Source organism: Cebus imitator, unplaced genomic scaffold (assembly GCF_001604975.1).
Source record: "Cebus imitator isolate Cc_AM_T3 unplaced genomic scaffold, Cebus_imitator-1.0 Scaffold69, whole genome shotgun sequence".
Lineage (NCBI taxonomy): Eukaryota > Metazoa > Chordata > Mammalia > Primates > Cebidae > Cebus > Cebus imitator.
Window position 1 is genome coordinate 4,167,666 of NW_016107384.1, and position 22,124 is coordinate 4,189,789.

The 22,124-nt window shown below is 35.1% G+C and overlaps 1 protein-coding gene across 6 annotated transcripts in view; it reads left to right on the plus strand.

Annotated features, from left to right (window-relative positions):
• Positions 1 to 22,124, plus strand: part of MIPOL1 (mirror-image polydactyly 1) — a 373,668-nt gene that overhangs the window by 139,252 nt on the left and 212,292 nt on the right. For 5 of the 6 annotated variants that reach the window (XR_001826007.2, XM_017530847.2, XM_017530845.2 and 2 more), the window contains exon 10: positions 17,139 to 17,246. The exons of the other annotated variant lie outside the window; for it this stretch is intronic. Coding sequence is in view for 4 of the 5 variants with exons in the window: in XM_017530847.2 (XP_017386336.1) it covers positions 17,139 to 17,246 (108 nt within the window). In the remaining variant the exon portion in view is untranslated. The remainder of the gene's footprint in view (positions 1 to 17,138; positions 17,247 to 22,124) is intronic. 6 annotated transcript variants of the gene reach the window in all.

The following is a 22,124-nucleotide window of genomic DNA, read 5'->3' on the forward strand; positions in this document are numbered from 1 at the left end:
GCAAAAAAAAAAAAAAAAAAGTATTTTCAGCCAGCAGTGCTGGAATAGCTGGATATCAGAAAAAGAGCCTTGACCCTTCCCTCATACCATACTGAAAAATGAGTCAAGATGGCATATAGACCTCAATAAGATAGCTAAAACTTTAAAGCTGTCAAAGAAGCCATAGGAAAATGCCTTTATTGCCTTGAGGTAGGAAGGATTTGAAAGAAAAGACACAAGCAGCTATAACTATGAATAAAACATTGATAAATTTAACTTAAAAATGAAAGCTCATCGAAAGCCAACCTTCAAAAAATAAATTGGCAAACCATAAGCTGGGAGAAAATATTTGTAATTCACTTATCAAACAGTGGACTTGTACTAAATGCATATTTAATCATGTATAAATTGTTAATAAAAAGATATGCAACCAAAGAAAAAATGAGCAAAAGACTAGAACAGAACTTCAAAATCATCCAAACATTGGTGAAGATGTAGAGCAACTGAAACTCATCAATTGCTAATGGGAGTGTGAAATAGTATAACCAGTTATGAAAACTGCTTTGTACTTTCTTAGGCAGTCATCCAAAAATGACAACGTGAAAATGTTCATTATCATTTGTGATCAGGGAAACAAATTTAAATATGCTACCACATCACATGCTCTATTTTATCTGAAATTAAAAAGACAACAGCAGAGGCCTTCTCTGCATCTATTGAGATAATCATGTGGTTTTTGGTTTTGGTTCTGTTTATGTGGTGGATTACATTTACAGACTTGCGTATGTTGAACCAGCCTTGCATCCCTGGGATGAAGCCTACTTGATCATCAATAAGGTTTTTGATGTGCTGTTACAATTGGTTTGCCAGTATTTTATTGAAGATTTTTGCATCTATGTTCATCATGGATATTGGCCTGAAGTTTTCTTTTCTTGTTAAGTCTCTGCCGGGTTATGGTATCAGGATGATGCTGGCTTCATAAAATGAATTGGGGAGGATTCTTTCTTTTTGTATGGTTTGTAATAGTTTCAGAAGGAGTGATACCAGCTTCTCTTTCTATATCTGGTAGAATTCAGATGTGAACCCATCTGGACCTAGGCTTTTTTTTGGTTGGTAGGCTATTAATTGCTGCCCCAACTTTAGCCCTTCTTACTGGTCTATTCAGGGTTTCAACTTCTTCCTGGTTTAGGCTTGGGAGGGTGTAAGTGTCCAGAAATTTATCCGTTTCTTCCAGGTTTACTGGTTTATGTGCATAGAGTTATTTGTAGTAATCTCTGATGGTGGGTTGTAATTCTTTGGCATCTGGTGATATCCCCTTTATCGTTTTTTATTGCATCTCTTTGATTCTTCTCTCTCTTCTTTTTTGTTAATCATCTGACTAGTGGTCTGCCTATTTTGTCAGTCTTTTGAAAAAACCAGTTCCTGGACTTACTGATTTTTTGAAGGGTTTTTGTGTCTCTATCTTCTTCAGTTCTGCTCTGATCTTAGTTATTTCTTGTCTTCTGCTAGATTTTGATCTATTTTGATCTTGTTCCTCTAGCTCTTTCAATTTTGATGATAGGGTGTTGATTTTAGATCTTAACTTGCTTCTCATGTGGACATTTATTGCTATAAATTTCTCTGTAGACACTGCTTTAAATGTGTCCCAGAGATTCTGGTATGTTGTGTCTTCGTTCTCAAAGGTTTTGAAGAACACCTTTACTTCTGCCTTCATTTCATTGTTTATCCAGTCAACATTCAAGAGCCAGCTGTTCATTTTCCATGGTGTGCAGTTCTGAGTTAGTTTCTGAATTCTGAGTTCTAGTTTGATTGCACTGTGGTCTGAGAGGCTCTTTGTTATGATTTCTATTCTTTTGCATTTTCTGAGGAGTGATTTACTTCCAATTATGTGGTCAGTTTTAGAGTAGGTGTGATGTGGTGCTGAAAAGAATGCATATTCTGTGGAATTCGTGTGGAGAGTTCTGTAAATGTCTATTAGGTTTGCTTGGTCCAGGTCTGAGTTCAAGTCCTGGATATCCTTGTTAATTTTTTGTCTCGTTGATCTGTCCAATATTGACAGGGGAGTGTTAAAGTCTCTCACTATTATTGTGTGAGAGTCTAAGTCTCTTTGTAGGTCGTTAAGAATTTGCTTTATGTATCTCAGTGTTCCTGCATTGGGTGCATATATATTTAGGATAGTTAGCTCTTCTTGTTGCATTGATCCTTTTATCATTATGTAATGCCCTTCTTTGTCTCTTTTGATCTTTATTGGTTTAAAGTCGATTTTATCAGAGACTAGGATTGCAACTATTGCTTTTTTTTTTTTTTTNCTCTCCATTTGCTTGGTAGATCTTCCTCCATCCCTTTCTTTTGAGCCTATGTATATTCTTGCATGTGAGATGGGTTTCCTGGATACAGCACACCAGTGGGTTTTGACTTTTTATCCAATTTGCCAGTCTGTTTCTTTTGATTGGGGCGTTTAGCCCATTTACATTTAAGGTTACTATTATGTGTGAATTTGATCCTGCCATTTTGATGCTAGCTGGTTGTTTTGCCCGTTAGTTGACGCAGTTTCTTCATGTGTCAATGCTCTTTACCATTTGGTACATTTTTGGAGTGGCTGGTACTGGTTGTTCCTTTCTATGTTTATTGCTTCTTTGAGGAGCTCTTGTAAAGCAGGCCTGGTGGTGATGAAATCTCTGAGCAATTGCATGTTCAAAAAGGATTTTATTTCTCTTTCGCTTATGAAGCTTACTTTGGTTGGATATGAAATTCTAGGTTGAAAATTCTTTAAGGATGTTGAATATTGGTCCCCACTCCCTTCTGGCTTGTAGGGTTTCTGCTGAGAGATCTGCTGTGAGTCTTATGGGCTTCCCTTTATGGGTAACCTGACCTTTTTCCTTGGCTGCCCTTAGCATTTTTTCCTTCATTTCAACCCTGGTGAATCTGACAATTATGTGCCTTAGAGTTGCTCTTCATGAGGAATATCTTTATGGTTTTCTCTGAATTTCCTGGATTTGAATGTTGGCCTGCCTTGCTAGGTTCGAGAAGTTCTACTAGGTATCCTGAAGATTGTTTTCCAGATTGGATTCATTCTCTCCATCACATTCAGGTACACCTATCAAATGTAGATTAGGTCTTTTCACATAATGCCATATTTCTTGGAGACTTTGTTCATTCTGTTTTCTCTTTTTTCTCTAATCTTGCCTTCTTGTTTTATTTCGTTGAGTTGATCTTCAATCTCTGATATCCTTTCTTCTGCTTGGTCGATTCGGCTATTGAAACTTGTGTATGCATTGTGAAGTTCTCGTGTTGTGTTTTTCAGCTCCATCAATTCATTTATATTTCTCTCTAAGCTGTTTATTCTCATTAGCATTTTGTCAAACCTTTTTTAAAAGTTCTTAGTTTCTTTGCATTGGGTTAGAACATGATATTTTAGCTCAGAGAAGTTTGTTATTACCCACTTTCTGAAGGCTGTTTCTGTCAATGCATCAAACTCATTTTGCATCCAGCCTTGTTCCCTTGCTGATGAGGATTTGTAATCCCTTGGAGGAGGAGAGACATTCTGGTTTTGGGTATTTTCATCCTTTTTGTGCTAGATTTATCTACCTGTGGTCTTTGTGGTTGGTTAGTTTCAGATGGGGTCTCTGAGTGGACATCCTTTTTATTGCTGATGAAGTTATTTCTTTCTGTTTCTTAGTTTTCCTTCTAACAGTCAGGCTCCCCTGCTATAGGACTGCTGGAGGTCTACTCCAGACCCTGCTTGCCTGAGAATCACCTGCAGCAGCTGCAGGACAGTAAGGGTTGCTGGCAGTTTGTTTTGTTATCTTTGTCCCTGAAGAATACCCACAAGATGTCAGCGGGAGCTCTCCTTTATCAGGTGTCTTTTTGGTTGTATGGAGGTCGGGGATCTGCTTGAGGAAACAGTCTTTCCCTTATAGGAGCTCAAATGCTGAGACATAACCTCCATTATTCTTTTCAGAGCTGCTGGGCAGGTACGCTTAAGTCTGCTGCCACAGAACTCATAACCGCCTTTTTTTTCCGGGTGCTCTGTCCTGGGAAGGAGGGGCTTCCTGTCATTCTGCTGCCTTTTTCAGAGATGCCCTGCACAGCGAGGAGGTAGCCTAGTCACCCTCTGCCAGCAGAGGCATTGTTGAGCTGCTGTGGGCTCTGCCCAGCTGCTGTGTGAGCTTCTTTGCAGTTTTGTTTACAGGCATATAGTTAAAACTGCCTCAGTAATGGCGGTCTGCCTCAGTAATGGCAGACTGTCTCTGTAATGGCGAACTGCCTTGGTAATGGTGGATTGCCTCAGTAATGGCAGACTGCCTTGGTAATGGTGGACTGCCTCAATAATGGTGGACTGCCTCAGCAATGGCGGACTGGCTTAGTAGTGGTGGACTGCCTTGGTAATGGTAGACAACCTTCCCCTCACAGAGCTGCACGATCTGGGGTCCAGCTTACTGTGAAACTCTCAATCCAGAGCATTTCAGATTGCTGGTCTTTGTGGGAGTGGGACCACCTGAGCCAAATCACCTGGCTCCCTGTTTCAACCCCCTTTTTTTCAGTTCAAGAGGCAACTCTGTCTCCCAGGCGTTCCAGTTACCAGTTGAAAAAGTACCCAATTTGTGTGAGTTTTTGTGCAGAGACCCACTGCACCGGCTGAAACAGCCATGCTGGAAACTCTTTTCCACTCAGGAATCTCCTGGTCTGTGGGCAGTAAAAATTCATTTGGAAATGTGGTGATCACTCAGCCTCGCATTTTCACTGGGAACTGCAATCCAGAGCTGTTCCTATTCGGCCATCTTGAATACTGTCTCCTTGGTATCTACAATTTTAAGTGGTATCTATTTTAAGTTTACTCATAATTTTTCTTTGTAACTTAAAATGTTTCTTCAAATTAATCTTTTATGGATAATTTAATAGTTTAAAATTTCAATATATGTTACCATATTATTTAATTTCTATTTACTTGGATATAATATTTTAGTATGTAGTTAAAATATATATTTATATATCTATATAAATATGCAGAAACATGTCATTGCATGGCATATATTGCCTGGCTGGTGCTGATACATTGCCTAGTGGATGCTCAATAATTATTTTTTGAATAACTTAGTTAGGTGATATATAATGTATAAATATACACACATACATATCAGCTGTAATGTATAATGTATGTGGCTTCAGAGATTCATTCACTTAGTTTTTGGTATTTGTAAACCTCTTATTCTTCTATAAGTGTTCATCTAAATCAAACTGTTGATATTTTTCCAGAGTTTGAAAAAACCAGTTGCCTTTTCAAGTTAAAAAAATATTTATTCCAAGCTATTGTAATGTGGAAAAAACATTGTAATTATTATTTTTACATCTAAAATGAAGTGATTTTTAGAAGTTCTTCTAAATGAAAAGGAATCAAAACTTCTGTAGTCCTAAGCGCTTTTAAACATCTGCAGTTCAATGTACATAATTCACATTGACACCAAAGTTTGGTTTCTGTTTTGACTGGAAAAGTCTAACATTATTTTTGTCTGCAAAGGAAATAGTTATATTACATCCAAGTGGGAAGATGTTTGATTGTAATATAATCAAGATGATTTGTGACTAAAAGCAGATTGTACAGGAGGAAAACCAACAGTTGTTAAAAATTTAGACAATGCTATGGAACTTTTTGTTAGAAAACATCTTAAGGCATGTTTATTTTTCAGAAGTAAAGAACAGACATAATATTCTTTTTATCTATAACTTTTATAGTGTATCTGAGAAATATATAGATGCTTGTTTAAAACATAACTACAGTATCGTTATTACACCAAAAGGATTAACAATAATTCTATAATATTCTGAAACATCCAGTTTAATTTTTAAATTTCAGTGCCTCGTAAATATTATAATTTCACCTGTTTGTTTTGAATCTATATCTAAATAAGAATCACACATTTCAGATGATTAAATTGCCTCTTAAGAGTCTTTTAATTTATAGATTCCTCTTCATCTTTTTTATTCCCCTGGAATTTATTTTTTTAATAAGTTAAAAATAAAATAAAGTACGTTTTCTTGTACAGTTTTCCAGTTTTTTTATTGCATATCTATGTTATCATTTAATATGTTCCTCTATTTTCTTTTTTCCATATATGTACTTTTTTCCAAGTATTCAAATATGGATACTTGACGTAGAGATGCAATAAGATTTAGATTTGTTTTTATTACCAAAACTACTTTATAGATGGTTTTGTGTTCTTTCATCTGGAAGCACATGTCAAGTTGCACTTCTTTCTAGGTTCTTAGCAAATCACAATGCCTAGATCTGTTACTATATTAATAATTTCAAAATTGTGATGTTCTAAAGATAACATTCCTACTATATTTATTAGTTAAAATATTTCTCTAAAGAGAGCTATCTTCTGATCTATTGTTTGATTACCCAGTGGTAAAGTTTATATAATAAAGAGTAGGCCAGACATTTTGGCTCACACTTGTAATCCCAGTACTTAGGGAGGCCCAGTCAGGAAGACTGCTTGAGGCTAGTAGTTTGAGACCAACTTAGGCAATATTACAAACATTCAACTCTAGATTTTTTTTTATTTTAAATAGCTAGGCATGGTGGTGTGTTCCTGTCTGAAAAATTGACAGAAACAGTCTTCAGAAGGTGGCTAATAACAAACTTCTCTGAGCTAAAAGAACATGTTCTAACCCAATGCAAAGAAACTAAGACCTTGAAAAAAGGTTTGACAAAATGCTAATGAGAATAAACAGCTTAGAGAAGAATATAAATAATCGAGCTTAAAACACAACTCAAGAACTTCGTGAAGCATGCACAAGTTTCAATAGCTGAATCGACCAAGCAGAAGAAAGGATATCAGAGATTGAAGATCAACTCAATGAAATATAATGAGAAGGCAAGATTAGAGAAAAAGAGTGAAAAGAAATGAACAAAACCTCCAAGAAATATGGGATTATGTGAAAAGACCTAATTTATGTTTGATAGGTGTACCTGAATGTGACGGAGAGAATGAATCCAAGCTGAAAAACACTCTTCCGGACATTATCCAGGAGAACTTCCCCAACCTAGCAAGGCAAGCCAATATTCAAGTCCAGGAAATACGGAGAACAACACATAGATATTGCTCAAGAAGAGCAACTGAAAGGCACATAATTGTCAGATTCACCAAGGTTGAAATGAAGGAAAAAATGCTAAGGGCAGCCAGAGAGAAAGGTCGAGCTACCTACAAAGGGAAGCCCATCAGACTCACAGCAGATCTCTCGACAGAAACCCGACAAGCCAGAAGAGAGTGGGGGCCAATATTCAGCATCCTTAAAGAAAAGAACTTTCAACCTAGAATTTCATATCCAGCCAAACTAAGCTTCATAAGCAAAAGAGAAATAAAATCCTTTTTGAACAAGCAATTGCTGAGAGGTTTCGTCACCACCAGGCCTGCCTTACAAGAGCTCATGAAAGAAGCAGTAAATATGGAAAGGAACAATGAGAACCAGCCACTCCAAAAACATACCAAATGGTAAAGAGCATCGACACAGTGAAGAAATTGAGTCAGCTAATGGACAAAGCAACCAGCTCACATCAAAATTGCAGGATCATATTCACACATAACAATAGTACCCTTAAATGTAAATGGGCTAAATGCCCCAATCAAAAGAAACAGACTGGCAAATTGGATAAAAAGTCAAAAACCATCAGTGTGCTGTATCCAGGAAACCCATCTCACATGCAAGGACACACATAGGCTCAAAAGAGAGGGATGGAGGAAGATTTACCAAGAAAATGGAGAGGAAAAAAAAAAGCAGTAGTTGCAAATCCTAGTCTCTGATAAAATCGACTTTAAACCAATAAAGATCAAAAGAGACAAAGAAGGACATTACATAATGGTAAAAGGATCAATGCAACAAGAAGAGCTAACTATCCTAAATATATTTGCACCCAATACAGGAGCACACAGATACATAAAGCAAATTCTTAATGACCTACAAAGAGACTTAGACTCCCACAAAATAATAGTGGGAGACTTTAATACTCCACTGTCAATATTGGACAGATCAACGAGACAGAAAATTAACAAGGATATCCAGGACTTGAACTCAGACCTGGACCAAGCAAACCTAATAGACATTTATAGCACTCTCTACATGAATTCCACAGAATATGCATTCTTTTCAGCACCACATCACACCTACTCTAAAACTGACCACATAATTGGAAGTAAATCACTCCTCAGAAAATGCAAAAGAATAGAAATCATAACAAAGAGCCTCTCAGGCCACAGTGCAATCAAACTAGAACTCAGAATTCAGAAACTAACTCAGAACTGCACAACATCATGGAAAATGAATAGCTGGCTCTTGAATGTTGACTGGATAAACAATGAAATGAAGGCAGAAATAAAGATATTCTTCAAAACCTTTGAGAACGAAGACGCAATGTACCAAAATCTCTGGGACACATTTAAAGCAGTGTCTACAGGGAAATTTATAGCAATAAATGCCCACATGAGAAGCAAGTTAAGATCTAAAATCGACACCCTATCATCAAAATTGAAAGAGCTAGAGGAGCAAGATCAAAACAGCTCAAAATCTAGCAGAAGACAAGAAATAACTAAGATCAGAGCAGAACTGAAGAAGATAGAGACACAAAAACCCTTCAAAAAATCAGTAAGTCCAGGAACTGGTTTTTTCAAAAGACTGACAAAATAGGCAGACCACTAGTCAGATGATTAACAAAAAAGAAGAGAGAGAAGAATCAAAAGATGCAATAAAAAAACGATAAACGGAATATCACCACTGATTCCACAGAAATAGAAACTACCATCAGAGATTACTACAAACAATTCTATGTACATGAACCAGTAAACCTGGAAGGAATGGATAAATTCCTGGACACCTGCACCCTCCCAAGCCTAAACCAGGAAGAAGTGTGGAAACCCTGAACAGACCAGAAACAAGGGCTGAAGTTGAAGCAGCAGTTAATAGCCCACTAATCAAAAAAAAAATCCCAGGTCCAGATGGGTTCACAGCTGCATTCTACCAGATATAGAAAGAGGAGCTGATATCACTCCTTGTGAAACTATTACAAACCATACAAAAAGAGAGAACACTCCCGAAATCATTTTATGAGACCAGCATCATCCTGATACCAAAACCTGACAGAGGCTCAACAACAAAAAAAAAAACTTCAGGCCAATACCCATGATGAACATAGATGCAAAAATCTTCAATAAAATACTGGCAAACCAATTGCAACAGGGCATGGAAAAGCTTATCCATCATGATCAAGTAGGCTTCATCCTGGGGATGCAAGGCTGGTTCAACATACTCAAGTCTGTAAATGTAATCCACCACATAAACAGAACCAAAGAAAAAAACCACATGATTATCTCAGTAGATTCAGAGAAAACCTTTGACAAAATTCCACAGCGCTTTATGCTAAAAACTCTCAACTAGGTATCAATGTAACATATTTCAAAATAATAAAAGCTTTTTATGACAAACCCACAGCAAATATCATACTGAATGGGCAAAAACTGGAAGCATTCCCTTGAAATCTGGCACTAGACAAGGGTGCTCTTTTTCACTACTCCTATTCAATATAGTATTGGAAGATCTAGTCGAGCAATTAGGCAAGAAAAAGAAATAAAGCACTTTCACTTAGGAAAGGAGGAAATCAAATTGCCTATATTTGCTGATGACATGATTGTATATTTAGAAGACCCTATCATCTCAGCCCAAAATCTTAAACTGATAACCAACTTCAGCAAAGTCTTAGGATACAAAATCAATATGCAGAAATCACAAGCATTCCTATACACCAATAAGAGACTTAAAGAGAGCTAAAACAAGCACGAACTACCACTCACAATTGCCACAAAAAGAATAAAATACCCAGGAATACAACTAACAAAGCATGCAGAGGATCTCTTCAAGGAAAACTAAAAAATACTGCTCAAGGTAATAAGAGAGGACACACACAGATGGAAAAACATTCCATGCTTATGTTTAGGAAGAATCAATATTGTGAAATTGGCCATACTGCCCAAAGTAATTTATACATTCATTGCTATGCCCATCAAGCTACCTATGACCCTCTTCACAGAACTGGAAAAAACTACGTTAAACTTCATATGGAACCAAAAGAGAGCCCGCATAGCTAAGTCAATTCTAAGCAAAAAGTACGAAGCTAGAGGCACCATACTACCTGACTTCAAACTATACTACAAGGCTACAGTAATCAAAACAGCATGGTACTGGCACCAAAACAGAGATATAGACCAATGGAACAGAACAGAGGCCTCGGAGGCAACACCACACATCTACAACCACCTGGTATTTGACAAACCTGACAAAAACAGGCAATGGGGAAAGGATCCCTATTTAATAAATGGCGTTGGGAAAACTGGCTAGCCATGTGCAGAAAGCAGAAACTGGACCCCTTCCTGACACCTTACCCTAAAATTAACTCCAGATGGATTAAAGACTTAAACATAAGACCTAACACCATAAAAACCCTAGAAGAAAACCTAGGCAAAACCATCCAGGACATAGGCATAGGCAAGGACTTCATGACTAAAACACCAAAAGCATTGGCAACAAAAGCCAAAATAGAGAAATGGGATCTAATTAAACGCCAGAGCTTCTGCACAGCCAAAGAAACAATCATTAGAGTGAATCAGCAACCCACAGAATGGGAAAAACTTTTTGCAATCTACCCATCTGACAAAGGACTAATATCCAGAATCTACAAAGAACTAAAACAGATTTACAAGAAAAAAATCCATTCAAAAGTGGGCGAAGGATATGAACAGACACTTTTCAAATGAAGACATTTATGAGGCTAACAAACATATGAAGAAATGCTCGTCATCACTGGTCATCAGAGAAATGCAAATCAAAACCACATGAGATTCCACCCCCCGCCAGTTAGAATGGTGATCATTAAAAAATCTGGAGACAACAGATGCTGGAGAGGATGTGGAGAAATAGGAACACTTTTACACTGTTGGTGGGTGTGTAAATTAGTTCAACCATTGTAGAAGACGGTATGGTGATTGCTCAAGGATCTAGAAATAGCAATTCCATTTGACCCAGCAATCCCATTACTGGGTATATATATCCAAAGGATTACAAACCATTTTATTATAAAGAGACATGCACATGTATGTTCATTGCAGCACTATTTTTAATAGCAAATACCTGCAACCAACCCAAATGCCCATTGATGATACACTGGACAAGGAAAATGTGGCACATATACACCATGGCATTCCTTGCAGTCCAAAAAACAATCAGTTCGTGTTCTTTATAGGGACATGGATGAATCTGGAAACCATCATTGTCAGCAAACTGACACAAGAACAGAAAAACAAACACCACATGTTCTTACTCATAGGCGGGTGTTAATCAATGAGAACACATGGACACAGGGAGGGGAGCATCACACAGTGGGGCCTGTTGGGGGGCAATGGGGAGGGGCAGAGAAGGGTAGGGAGGTTGGGGTGGGATAACATGGGGAGAAATGCCAGTTATAGATGACAGGGGGATGGAGGCAGCAAACCACATTGCCATGTATGTATGTATGCAACAATCCTGCATGTTTTGCACATGTACCCCAGAACCTAAAGTGCATTGAAATAGATACTTATAGAAGTTGCCATGTCAAGTTGCTAATTATATGGTAATTTGTAAACAAAGGGAAAGAACCAAAAAAAAAAAAAAGAAAAATGTCTATTCAATTCTTTTGCCTTTTTTTAAAGAAAATTCAGATTGTTAGTTTTTTTCCTATAGAGCTGAGCTTCTTTTATATTCTGCTTATTAATTCCTTGTCAGATGGGTAGTATGCCAATATTTTTTCCCATTCTGTGAGTTTTCTCTTTTCTTCCTTTGAGGTGCAGAAGATTTTTAACTTGGTGTGATCCCATGTGCACATTTTTTGCTTTGGTTTTCTGTGCTTGTGGGGTATTGCTCAAGAAATTTTTGCTTAGACCAATGTGCTGGAGATTTTCCCTTATATTTTCTTGCAGTAGTTTCATAGTCTTAGGTCTTAAAGTCTTTCATCCATTTTGATTTGATTTTTGTATATGGCAAGAGATATGAGTCTAATTTCATTCTTCTGCATATGCATATCCAGTTTTCCCAGCACTATTTATTGAAGAGACTCTTTTTCCCAGTGTATGTTCTTGGCACTTTTGTTGAAAATGAGTTCACTGTAAGTGTGTGGATTCGTATCTGTGTTCTCTATTCTGTTCCATTGGTCTATGTTTCTGTTTTTATGCCAGAACCATGCTGTTTTGTTTACTCTAGCTCTGTAGTATAATTTGAAGTGAGGTAAAGTGAGTCCTCCAGTTTAGTTCTTTTTGCTTAGGGTAATTTTGTCTCTTATGGGTTGCTTCTGGTTCCATATAAATTTTTGGATTTTTTTTCTATTTCTGTGAAGAATGGCATTGGTATTTTGATAGCAGTTACATTGAATCTGTACATTGCTTTGGGTAGTATGGAAATGTTAACAATATTAATTCTTCCAATCCATGAACATGGACTATCTTTTCATTTTTTGATGTCCTCTTCAATTTCTTTCATCAGTGTTTTATAATTTTCATTATAGAGATCTTGCATTTCTTTGGTTAAATTAATCTTTTGGTATTTAACTTTATCTGTGGCTATGGTAAATGGGAGTACTTTCTAAAATGTCTAAAAATGCTACTGATTTTTGTATGTTGATTTTGTATCCTTCAACCATACCAGATTTGTTTATCAATTGTAATAGTTTGTTCAATTGTAATAGTTTGTGTGTGTGTGTGTGTGTGTGTGTGTGTGTAGTCTTTAGGTTTTTCCAAATGTATGATTATATCATCTACAATCAAGGATAATTTGACTTCTTCCATTCCAGTTTGGATGCCCTTTATTTCTTTTTCTTGTCAGATTGTTCTTGCTTGGACTTTCAGTACTATATTGAATAGCAGTGGTGACAATGGGCATGCTTGTTGTTTTCCAGATCTTAGAGGAAAGGCGTGCAGCTTTTTTCCATTCAGTTTGATGCTTGCTGTGGGTCTGTCATATATGGCTTTTATTATGTTGATGTACATTCCTACTATACCCAGTTTTTTGAGTATTTTTATCATGAAGGAATGTTAAATTTTATCAAATATATTTTCAGCATCAGTTGAAATAATCATATGGTTTTTGTCCTTCACTCTGTCGACATGATATATCACATTTATTGATTTATGTATGTTGAATCATCTTTGCATTTCATGAATAAATCCCACTTAGTCATGATGAATGATCTTTTTAATAGATGGTTTATCTCATTTGCTAGTATTTTGTTCAGGATTTTTACATCAATATTCATCAGTTATTGTCCTACAGTTTTCTTTTTTTGATGTATCTTTGGTTTTGGGATTATGATAATACTGACCTCAGAGAATGTGCTTAGAAGTTTTTCCCCCTCTTCTGTTTTTAAGAATAGTTTGAGTAGGATTAGTATTAGATCTTCTTTAAATATTTGTTAGAATTCAGCGGTGAAGCCATCAGGTCCCAGGCTTTCCCTTACTGAGATACTTTTTATTATGGCTTTGGTCTCATTGCTTGCTATTGGTCTGTTCAGGTTTTGGATTTCTTCCTTGTTCAATCTTGGTAGGTTGTTTATGTCTAGGAATGTGTCCATTTCTTCTAGATTTTCCCATGTATTGGCATATAGTTGCTCATAGTAGCCACTAATAATCCTTTTAATGTCTGCCATATTGGTTGTAGTATCTCTTTTCATCTGATTTTACTAGATCTTCTCTCCTTTTTTTCTTCATCTGGCTTTTGTTATATTGATCTCTTATATTGTTTTTTCATTTCAAATTTATTTATTTCTGCTCTGATCTTTGTTGTTTCTTCTACTAATTTTGGATTTGGTTTGCTCTTTTCTAATTTTTTTAAGATGCATTGTTAATTTGTTTATTTGAGGTTTTTCTTCTATTTTGCTGTAGGCAGTTATCACTATAAACTTCCCTCTTAGTACTGCTTTTGCTGTATCCCATAGCGATGTTGTGTTTCCATTTTTATTTGTTTTGAGAAGTTCTTTAATTCCCTTCTTAATTTCTTCATTGACCCACTGGTCATTCAGGAGGATATTGTTTAATTTCAATTTTTTTTTATAGTTTCCAAAATTCTTCCTGTTTAATTTCAATGTGTTTTTTAGTTTCCCAGATTCTTCCTGTTATTAATTTCTCATTTTATTCTATTGTGGTCAGAGACAATGTTTGATATGATTTGAGGTTTTTAAAAATGTTTTAAGACTTGTTTTGTGACCTAACATATGGTCTACCCATGAAAATGATCCATGTGCTGAGAAAAAGAATTTGTATTCTGCAGTCACTAGATGAAATGTTCTGTAAATATCAATTTGGTCTATAGCTCAGGTTAAGTCTGAAGTTTCTTTGTTGACTTTTTTATGGAAAATATGTTCATCCCTGAAAATGGGGTGTTGGTATCTCCAGCTATTATTGTATTGGAGCCTATATCTCTCTTTAGCTCTAATAATACTGTATATATATATAGTCCAGTGTTGAGTGCATTTATATTTAAAATTGCTATATCTTCTTGCTGAATTGACCACTTAATCATTATGTAGTGACCTTCTTTGTCTCTCCTTAAAGTTTTTGTCTTGAAATTTATTTTGTCTAAGTATAGCTATTCTTGCCCTTTCTGTCTTATTTAAATGACAAATTTAATAATTACATGTTGAAAATTAATTTGGTGAGAATATCAATAAAATTTGAGTTGTGATTAAAGGATACAATCTTTATCTGCTTTATAAATATTTTATGAAATTATAAAGTGATAGTAATTAATATAGTATGCCACCTCCTAATGAATAAACTGTTCAATCCCATTGCTTCAAAATAAATGTCAAAATCACAGAATTTAATAAAAGTAAAAAGAAACAAACCAGTGGAAATTATACATGAATATGTTTTCATAGGGATTATGTTAGAGTTTTCAAGGATAATGTCAAATGAAGAAATAATATATGATTACATAAATTTAAATAAACAATGTAAATATGCTACAAATATTTATTTTACAAGGACATTTAGTATTTCTTGAGCATGAATAAGTGAATTTTTTTCATGTTTGCATGATGTACCTGGGAAAAATCCCTCTTCCTGAGTGATTTCTAATTTATTTGGAATGAAATGAATAGGTGGTCACACAACGCTTGACCATGCTTCTTCATTTTCTTCAGATTAACTCCTTAAATTTGTACCTTCATTTCTTTTCTCCTGTATTCTTCTTCTTTCTCCAGCATCACTTACAAAATCATATACCCAAAACAAGCCCAACTCAGATGTTATCAGTTCCATGAAACATTCTTTCTCCCATAGCCAAAATAATCTCCCCCACCTTTTAACCCTTATGGGTCATACTTATTACATTTTAATACTTATCTTAATAATTTTGTATTAAATTTAATTGAAAATGTAAAGGATAATTTTAGTAGAGAATAACTCTACTGTATTGTGACAGTGCTGTACCTTATTCATTTTCTTGGATCATAATTTGTGTCTTCAGTAACATACACTGTGATTTGATTGCATTCTTACCAAATATTTTGTTACTTGCTAAAAAAGACAGAGACATAATTTAATGTATAGATCGTGTGTCTCCTGAAAATAAATGCCAAATAATATGTGTCGCAAAATTTTTATGTAAATTTTAAAAAATATGATAGGTGAATTAAGTTGTCATACAGCACATGGTGGAATAGACATGGCAATGTAAAAAAATCTGCACTAAGTATTATATTTGCAGAATTTAGTCCACAAAACTATCTGCTAAAATAAGTTAATATTAATTAGAAATGCCCTGATTTTATGGTTATTTTATTTGTTTGTAGTGTGTTTTGGTTTTATAATTGTATTATATATGTGTGAAGTATGTATACTCAATTTTATATTTGTATACAAGTATCAGGCAATCTAAGTCAGCATCAGGAGTCTTGTAAGACTTTTTCTTCTAAAACATTTTGTATATTACTCACAGTTGTGAAATATTGATACATACTGCATAATATTATTCAGATCAGAGGCAGAAGAAATCAGAGTATTAAGAAATTTCATTTTGAATGACAGCTGCATTGTGATTGTATCATAAGTAATGATTTTTTATTCATCCATAATGACAACTAGCCATTTGGCAAATAATCTATAAAGAACTTTGTCCAGATCTTAAATCAGTATGTGTTTTTATTAGTCATTTTAAAAATATTCTAATTTTAAAATAGTTAAGGAATGGTTTTTAACTTTTTCCTCAATGATGGGTTTAGTACTTTATTTCTTTAATCCCCCATGTATCTTCATATTGTCCTGATTTTCAGCTTACCGTTTTATAGCCTATGTAATTACTGTGTGAAATGTTTTACATAATTATATTGAAATCTTATATTCAAATGGCAAGATATTTTAAAAGATTTTTGAGCATAGATGCCTCTGTTGGCTCTTTGATACTATTACTTATGATTGCTTTACTTATTTTCTCTTATATTCTTTACTTGTATTCCAAGTAGGTGAAAATGGACATTTCACATATCTGTTATCACTTCTACTTAAAAGTAAAATTTGGTCAAAAATAGGAGAAATTAAAAGCACTCAATTCTTTATCTGTTTCCAAGTTTTGGCACTCTGGTTCTTGCTCTTTTTTGTATAAAATTGTTTCATTAGATATTTCTAAACTCTGGAATTATTTCTGAATGTATACATTATAATTTTTATTTTTTAAGCGTTAATTAAAGGTGATTATGCAGTATCATATTGTAGTTTACTTAGAATCCAATATGATTTTTAGAAGCATGCTTTTATTCAAACAACAGATAGATAATTAGAACCATTTGGACAAAGAAGAAAATAATTTTAAATATGGTTTGACCTTAATTTTATAAAAGTAAATATTTTTGTGATTTGTATAATAATATTCAGATTAACAAATTCACTAAAATTGTCGTTGAATTTTTAGAATACTATAAGCAATGTTTTTTATTTATTGTACTTAACATTACTTTTACTTACCATTCTTGTTGCAAGAAAACCCTTGTCTTTTAGAGAATACAATATTATTTACATTAATTCATGTGGCTTGGTGAAAAAAATGCTATAACTCCTTAACTTAATGGGATTCTTCCCCTGTGGCAGTGCAAACGGCTAGAGCAGGAGCTTCATCATCTGAAAGAGCAGAACCAGACTTCAGCAAACAACATGAGACATCTGACTGCTGAAAACAATCAAGAACGTGCTCTGAAGGTAAATCTCCATTCCTTCTTGCAGGCAAATTAAGGTTGTAAGCCCTTGGTGCCAGCGTTCTGTGCTGCATATATCAGTTGTGTACATTTCAGCAGAAGTGAGCTGTGGTGTTTGCCAACAACCCCTTCTTTAAACACAGATATAGCACCCTTCTGTTGTGGTATTATTTATTTCATGTATGTGCACATGAAAACAACGTATTTTCTGAATTTTGAGTGGGGGTATATTAATAACTTTTGGTTCGTTTATTCTGTTTCTTTTTTTATATCATTACCTTTTGTAGTTAATAAAAAGTGACCACACTAAAAGAAAAAAAATTAAATCATAGGCCTTTGCTTTGCATCAATACCTATTATAATAATTTTTAAAAACCTTATAATATTAGTCACCCACAGAACTGACAGTCCTTAAGAATATGTGAATGTGTTTGCGAATTGAGAGGTACTTTGAATGTTACAACAGACGAAATAGAAAGATGTTAAATAATAAATTCAACTAGAACTTGAAACAAATGAAGTGCACATTTCATGACAAAAAGTTCTGTCTGATTGTAATATAGATTGAGTAATTATGAAAAGGGACATGATTTTAATTCTACTAATTATATTTTTTTCTCAAGGTACTTGAGACTTGTCGTTGTACATTTTTTTTTTTTTTTTTTTTTTTTAAGACAGGGTTTCATCATGTTGGCCAGGCTGGTCTTAAACTCCTTACCTCAGGTGATCCGCCTGTCTTGGCCTCCCAAAGTGCTGAGATTACAGGCGTGAGCCACCACGCTTTTGCCTGGTTCCCAGTGTAGTGCCTGTACACAGTAGTTGTCTCTACCTTCAAGATGCTTGCATTCTTATGTTAACCTGTTAAGGTTTAAAAAAAGAAATCCATGGGAAATGGAAGAGATTCATCATTGTTTTTATTGTACAATTAGAAAAGATTTGCTACCAGTAATGTTATATTTTACTTTGCTGTCTTAAATTTGTTTTTTTGCTGCACATTACAGAGCAATATCATGGCATTAGCCATGTAACTCACTAAGCTGGAATCATGTACCAAAATTGAGGAAAATGGTGACATTTTAATGTAGAAAATATTTTTAATCTGTCTAAGAAGTGTAAGATTTGGTAGAAGTAAGATTTTTCCACAAAATATATTTAGCTTCATTTTTATCTTCTTAGTGGTAGGCTTATAATAACTTCATTATTATTTAATGCACTTTCTGCTTTAGACAGATGAAAACAATAAATGAGAAAGCAACAAAAAGGAATTTACTATTTTATGAAAACTAAGAATAATCATTTTTAAAATGTATACTTGCAAAATAGAAAACATTAATTTAAAGGCAGCTTCCATAATATGTGCTAATTTATTATCAGTATTATGGGACAGATTTCATGGGCTTAATATAATATGCCTGTCTCCATTTAAAACAGTGCCTAAAATAAAAATTCTAGAAATATCTAGAAATAGATGGAATAGATACTTTTTGTTTGTTTGAGACAGAGTCTCAGTCCATTGCCCAGACCTGAGTGCACTCTTGTGATCTAGGCTCACTGCACCTCTGCCTCCTGGGTTCAAGTGATTCTCCTGCCTCAGCCTCCCAGGTAGCTGGGACTACAAGTGTCCACCACCACACTGGCTAATTTTTGTATTTTTAGTAGAGTCGGGATTTCACCTTGTTGGCCAGGCTGGTAATAGATAAATTTTAATAAGAATTTATTAAAATTAGAGGTAAAAAAGTAGACCAAAAGAGTCCTGGAAGTTTAAAACAAACATTAAACCCCCATAAGATAGAAATTTCTATTAACTGTAGACTACTATCTAATTTAAAATAATATAGCTATGATTTTACTTCTGACATATATACTATATTAAAATCTTTCCTAGTTGCACATCTTTTTTTTGCAGAAGTCTCAAATTTTTCTGAGGTCTTTTAATCCTTCATAACATTCATTAGGTAAGCTAGCTTAAATCCTTGGTGAAGATGAGAGGAAGAATTAACTTTTAAAAAGTCATCAACTCAATCTCTTAATCATCTGTGTTCATTTAAGCTTGTTTTAAAATGGCCTGTCTTATATAACACTAACTGAATACTTTTTTAGTAATTTTATGCCATATTTCCTCATGAGAAACTCTAAATTTGTTCTGAAAGTTAGATCAATTATAATACATTTACTTTATTCTAAATTATTTTTAAAAAAACTATTCTTACCTTCCAGGAATTTTTGGTTTTTATTTGATGTACTAATTATAGCACTATGTATCTTTAAGATGTCATATGAGTTATGAATAATAAGTTTATTACCAAGCTGCCTGGTGAGTGAACAGTTTGCCTCCTTTCTGAGCAATATGTTTTATCTTTTACAACTTATTTATAAGTATCATTTTTTTTGTTTGTTAACTGATTTAATATTTAGTTAGTATCTTAATGTGTGTCAGGAAACACTTTTTTTTTTTTGAGACAGAGCCTTGTTCTGTCACTAGGCGCCAGGCTGGAGTGCAGTGGCACGATCTCGTCTCACTGGAACCTCTGCCTCCTAGGTTCAAGCAATTCTCCTGCCTCAGCCTCCTGTGTAGCTGGGACTACAGGCTCGTGCTACCACGACTCCCTAATTTTTGTATTTTTTAGTAGAGATGGGGTTTCACCATGTTGACCAGGATGGTCTCGATCTCTTGACCTCATGATCCACCTGCTTCAAACTCCCAAAGTGCTGGGATTACAGGTGTGAGCCACCGCTCCTATCCAGGAAAACCTTTTTTAAAAAGAATTGCTGTGTCTAAAGCTTTCAGTTGGCCAATGATATTTCTAGTGTTTTATTATAAATAGTATTGTTATTAATTATCATTGTTAAGTGTCAACTTGAGTAGGGTAGGAACTGAAAAATTCATGCTTTATTTTATTGAATTACATGGAAAGTCCTAAAAGTAACAGTTCTAGAGATATATTTAGGGGGAAAATAATCAAAATTAATGGTCATAGACTACACAGAACTTTGATTATGGCAAAATCAGATGTCATACAAGGAAACACTTTTTAATACTAGTGTCATTTTAACAATAATGTCTTTGTTTATTCTAATACCCAGACATTTTTTTCGAAGTTACTTTTTATGGTAGAGCCTAAGATTAGATTTTTAGTGATCATTTATTTATAAGTGTTCTTTTTAACGTAGGATGCAATTATACTAGATAAATTTGCAGGTTGGATGTGGTAGCTTATGCTTATAATCCCAGCACTTAGGGAGGCTGAGGCGGGCAGATCACTTGGGGTCAAGAGTTCAAGATCAGCCTGGTCAACATAATGAAACCCCTTCTCTACTGAAAAATACAAAAATGAGCAGGGCATGGTGGCGGGTGTCTGTAATCTTAGCTACCCAGGAGGCTAAGGCATGAGAATTGTTTCAGCCCAGGAGGCAGAGTTTGCAGTGAGCAGAGATCATGCCACTGCAGTCCAGCCTGGGCAAAAGAGCGAAACTCTGTCTCAAAAAAAAAAAAAAAAAAAAAAAAAATTGCAAGACGTAGCACTGTTTCTCCTACTTTTATGTTTTAAATTTTTCCTAATAACAAGCAAAACACAGTGGTATCTATAGGAAAAGGGACTGAATTATACTGATAATAGTATATACTCTGAATGTTGCTTTTTAAAAAAAGAATTTATTTTCTCATTTAATGTAAATTTTATGTTAATTGGTTTCTTGAAGAACATGAAACATGTAAGTTTTTTGTTTGTTCATTTTGAGACAGAGTCTCACTCCATCACCCTGGCTGGAGTGCAGTGGCATGATCTTGGCTCACTGCAGCCTCTGACTCCCGGGCTCAAGCGTTTCTCTGGCCTCAGCCTCCTGAGTAGCTGGGATTACAGATGTGCACCACCATGCCGGCTAATTTTTGTATTTTTAGTAGAGACAGGATTTTGCCATGATGCCCACGCTGGTCTCAAACTCCTGGCCTCAAATGATTTTCCTGCCTCACCCACCCAAAGTGCTGGGATCACAGGTGTAAGTCACCATGCCTAGCCTTGAACATATACTGTTTTTAAAATAAATTTGCATTAGCTATAAATATGTAGACATCAAACTTAATACGAAATTTCATATATATTGCCTTTTCTTTTAAAAAATTATTATCGTTATTGTTACTATAATTTTCTTTTAGATGGGCATCTCACTCTGTCACCTAGGCTGGAGCGCAGTGGCACAATCACAGCTCACTATAGCCTTGACCACCTTGGCTCAAGTGATTCTCCTGCCTCAGCCTGCCACATAACTGGAATCATGGCATGTGCCAACATGCCCAGCTGATTTTTTTATAATTTGTAGAAATGAGATCTGAAACTCCTGGGCTCAAGTGAACATCCCTCCTTGACCTCCCACAGTGCTGGGATTACATACATGATCCACCATGCCCAGCCTCCTTTGTAATTTATTAATTTACCTTCCTTGTCACACATCATTACCTTCCCACTATTGGAATTGTTCAATAAATTCCATTGAAAGTGAATCTCCCTTAGACTATAAAAAAGCTCTGATGGTTAATAAAAGTTTGATATTTATTATTTACTATCTTTAATCCCAATCAACCTAAGAAGAATAACTCATTTCAATCTTGCTGGTACCCTCCCTCTTGACACACTTGCCTGTAGTTTCCTTTCTTTCCATTCTCTCTCTCTCTCTCTTTTGACAGGTTCTTGCCATGTTACTCAGGCTGATCTCAAACTCTTGGGCTCAAGCAATGCTCCTGCCTCAGCCACCCAAGTAGTTGGGATTACAGGAAGTTACTGCTGTAACTGGCTTTTTGTAGTTTCCTGTTACTGTATTCCCATTATTTTTCTCTTTTTTGATTGTTCTTCCTTACTTAGTCTTGATAGCTGGTGCCCATTTTTCT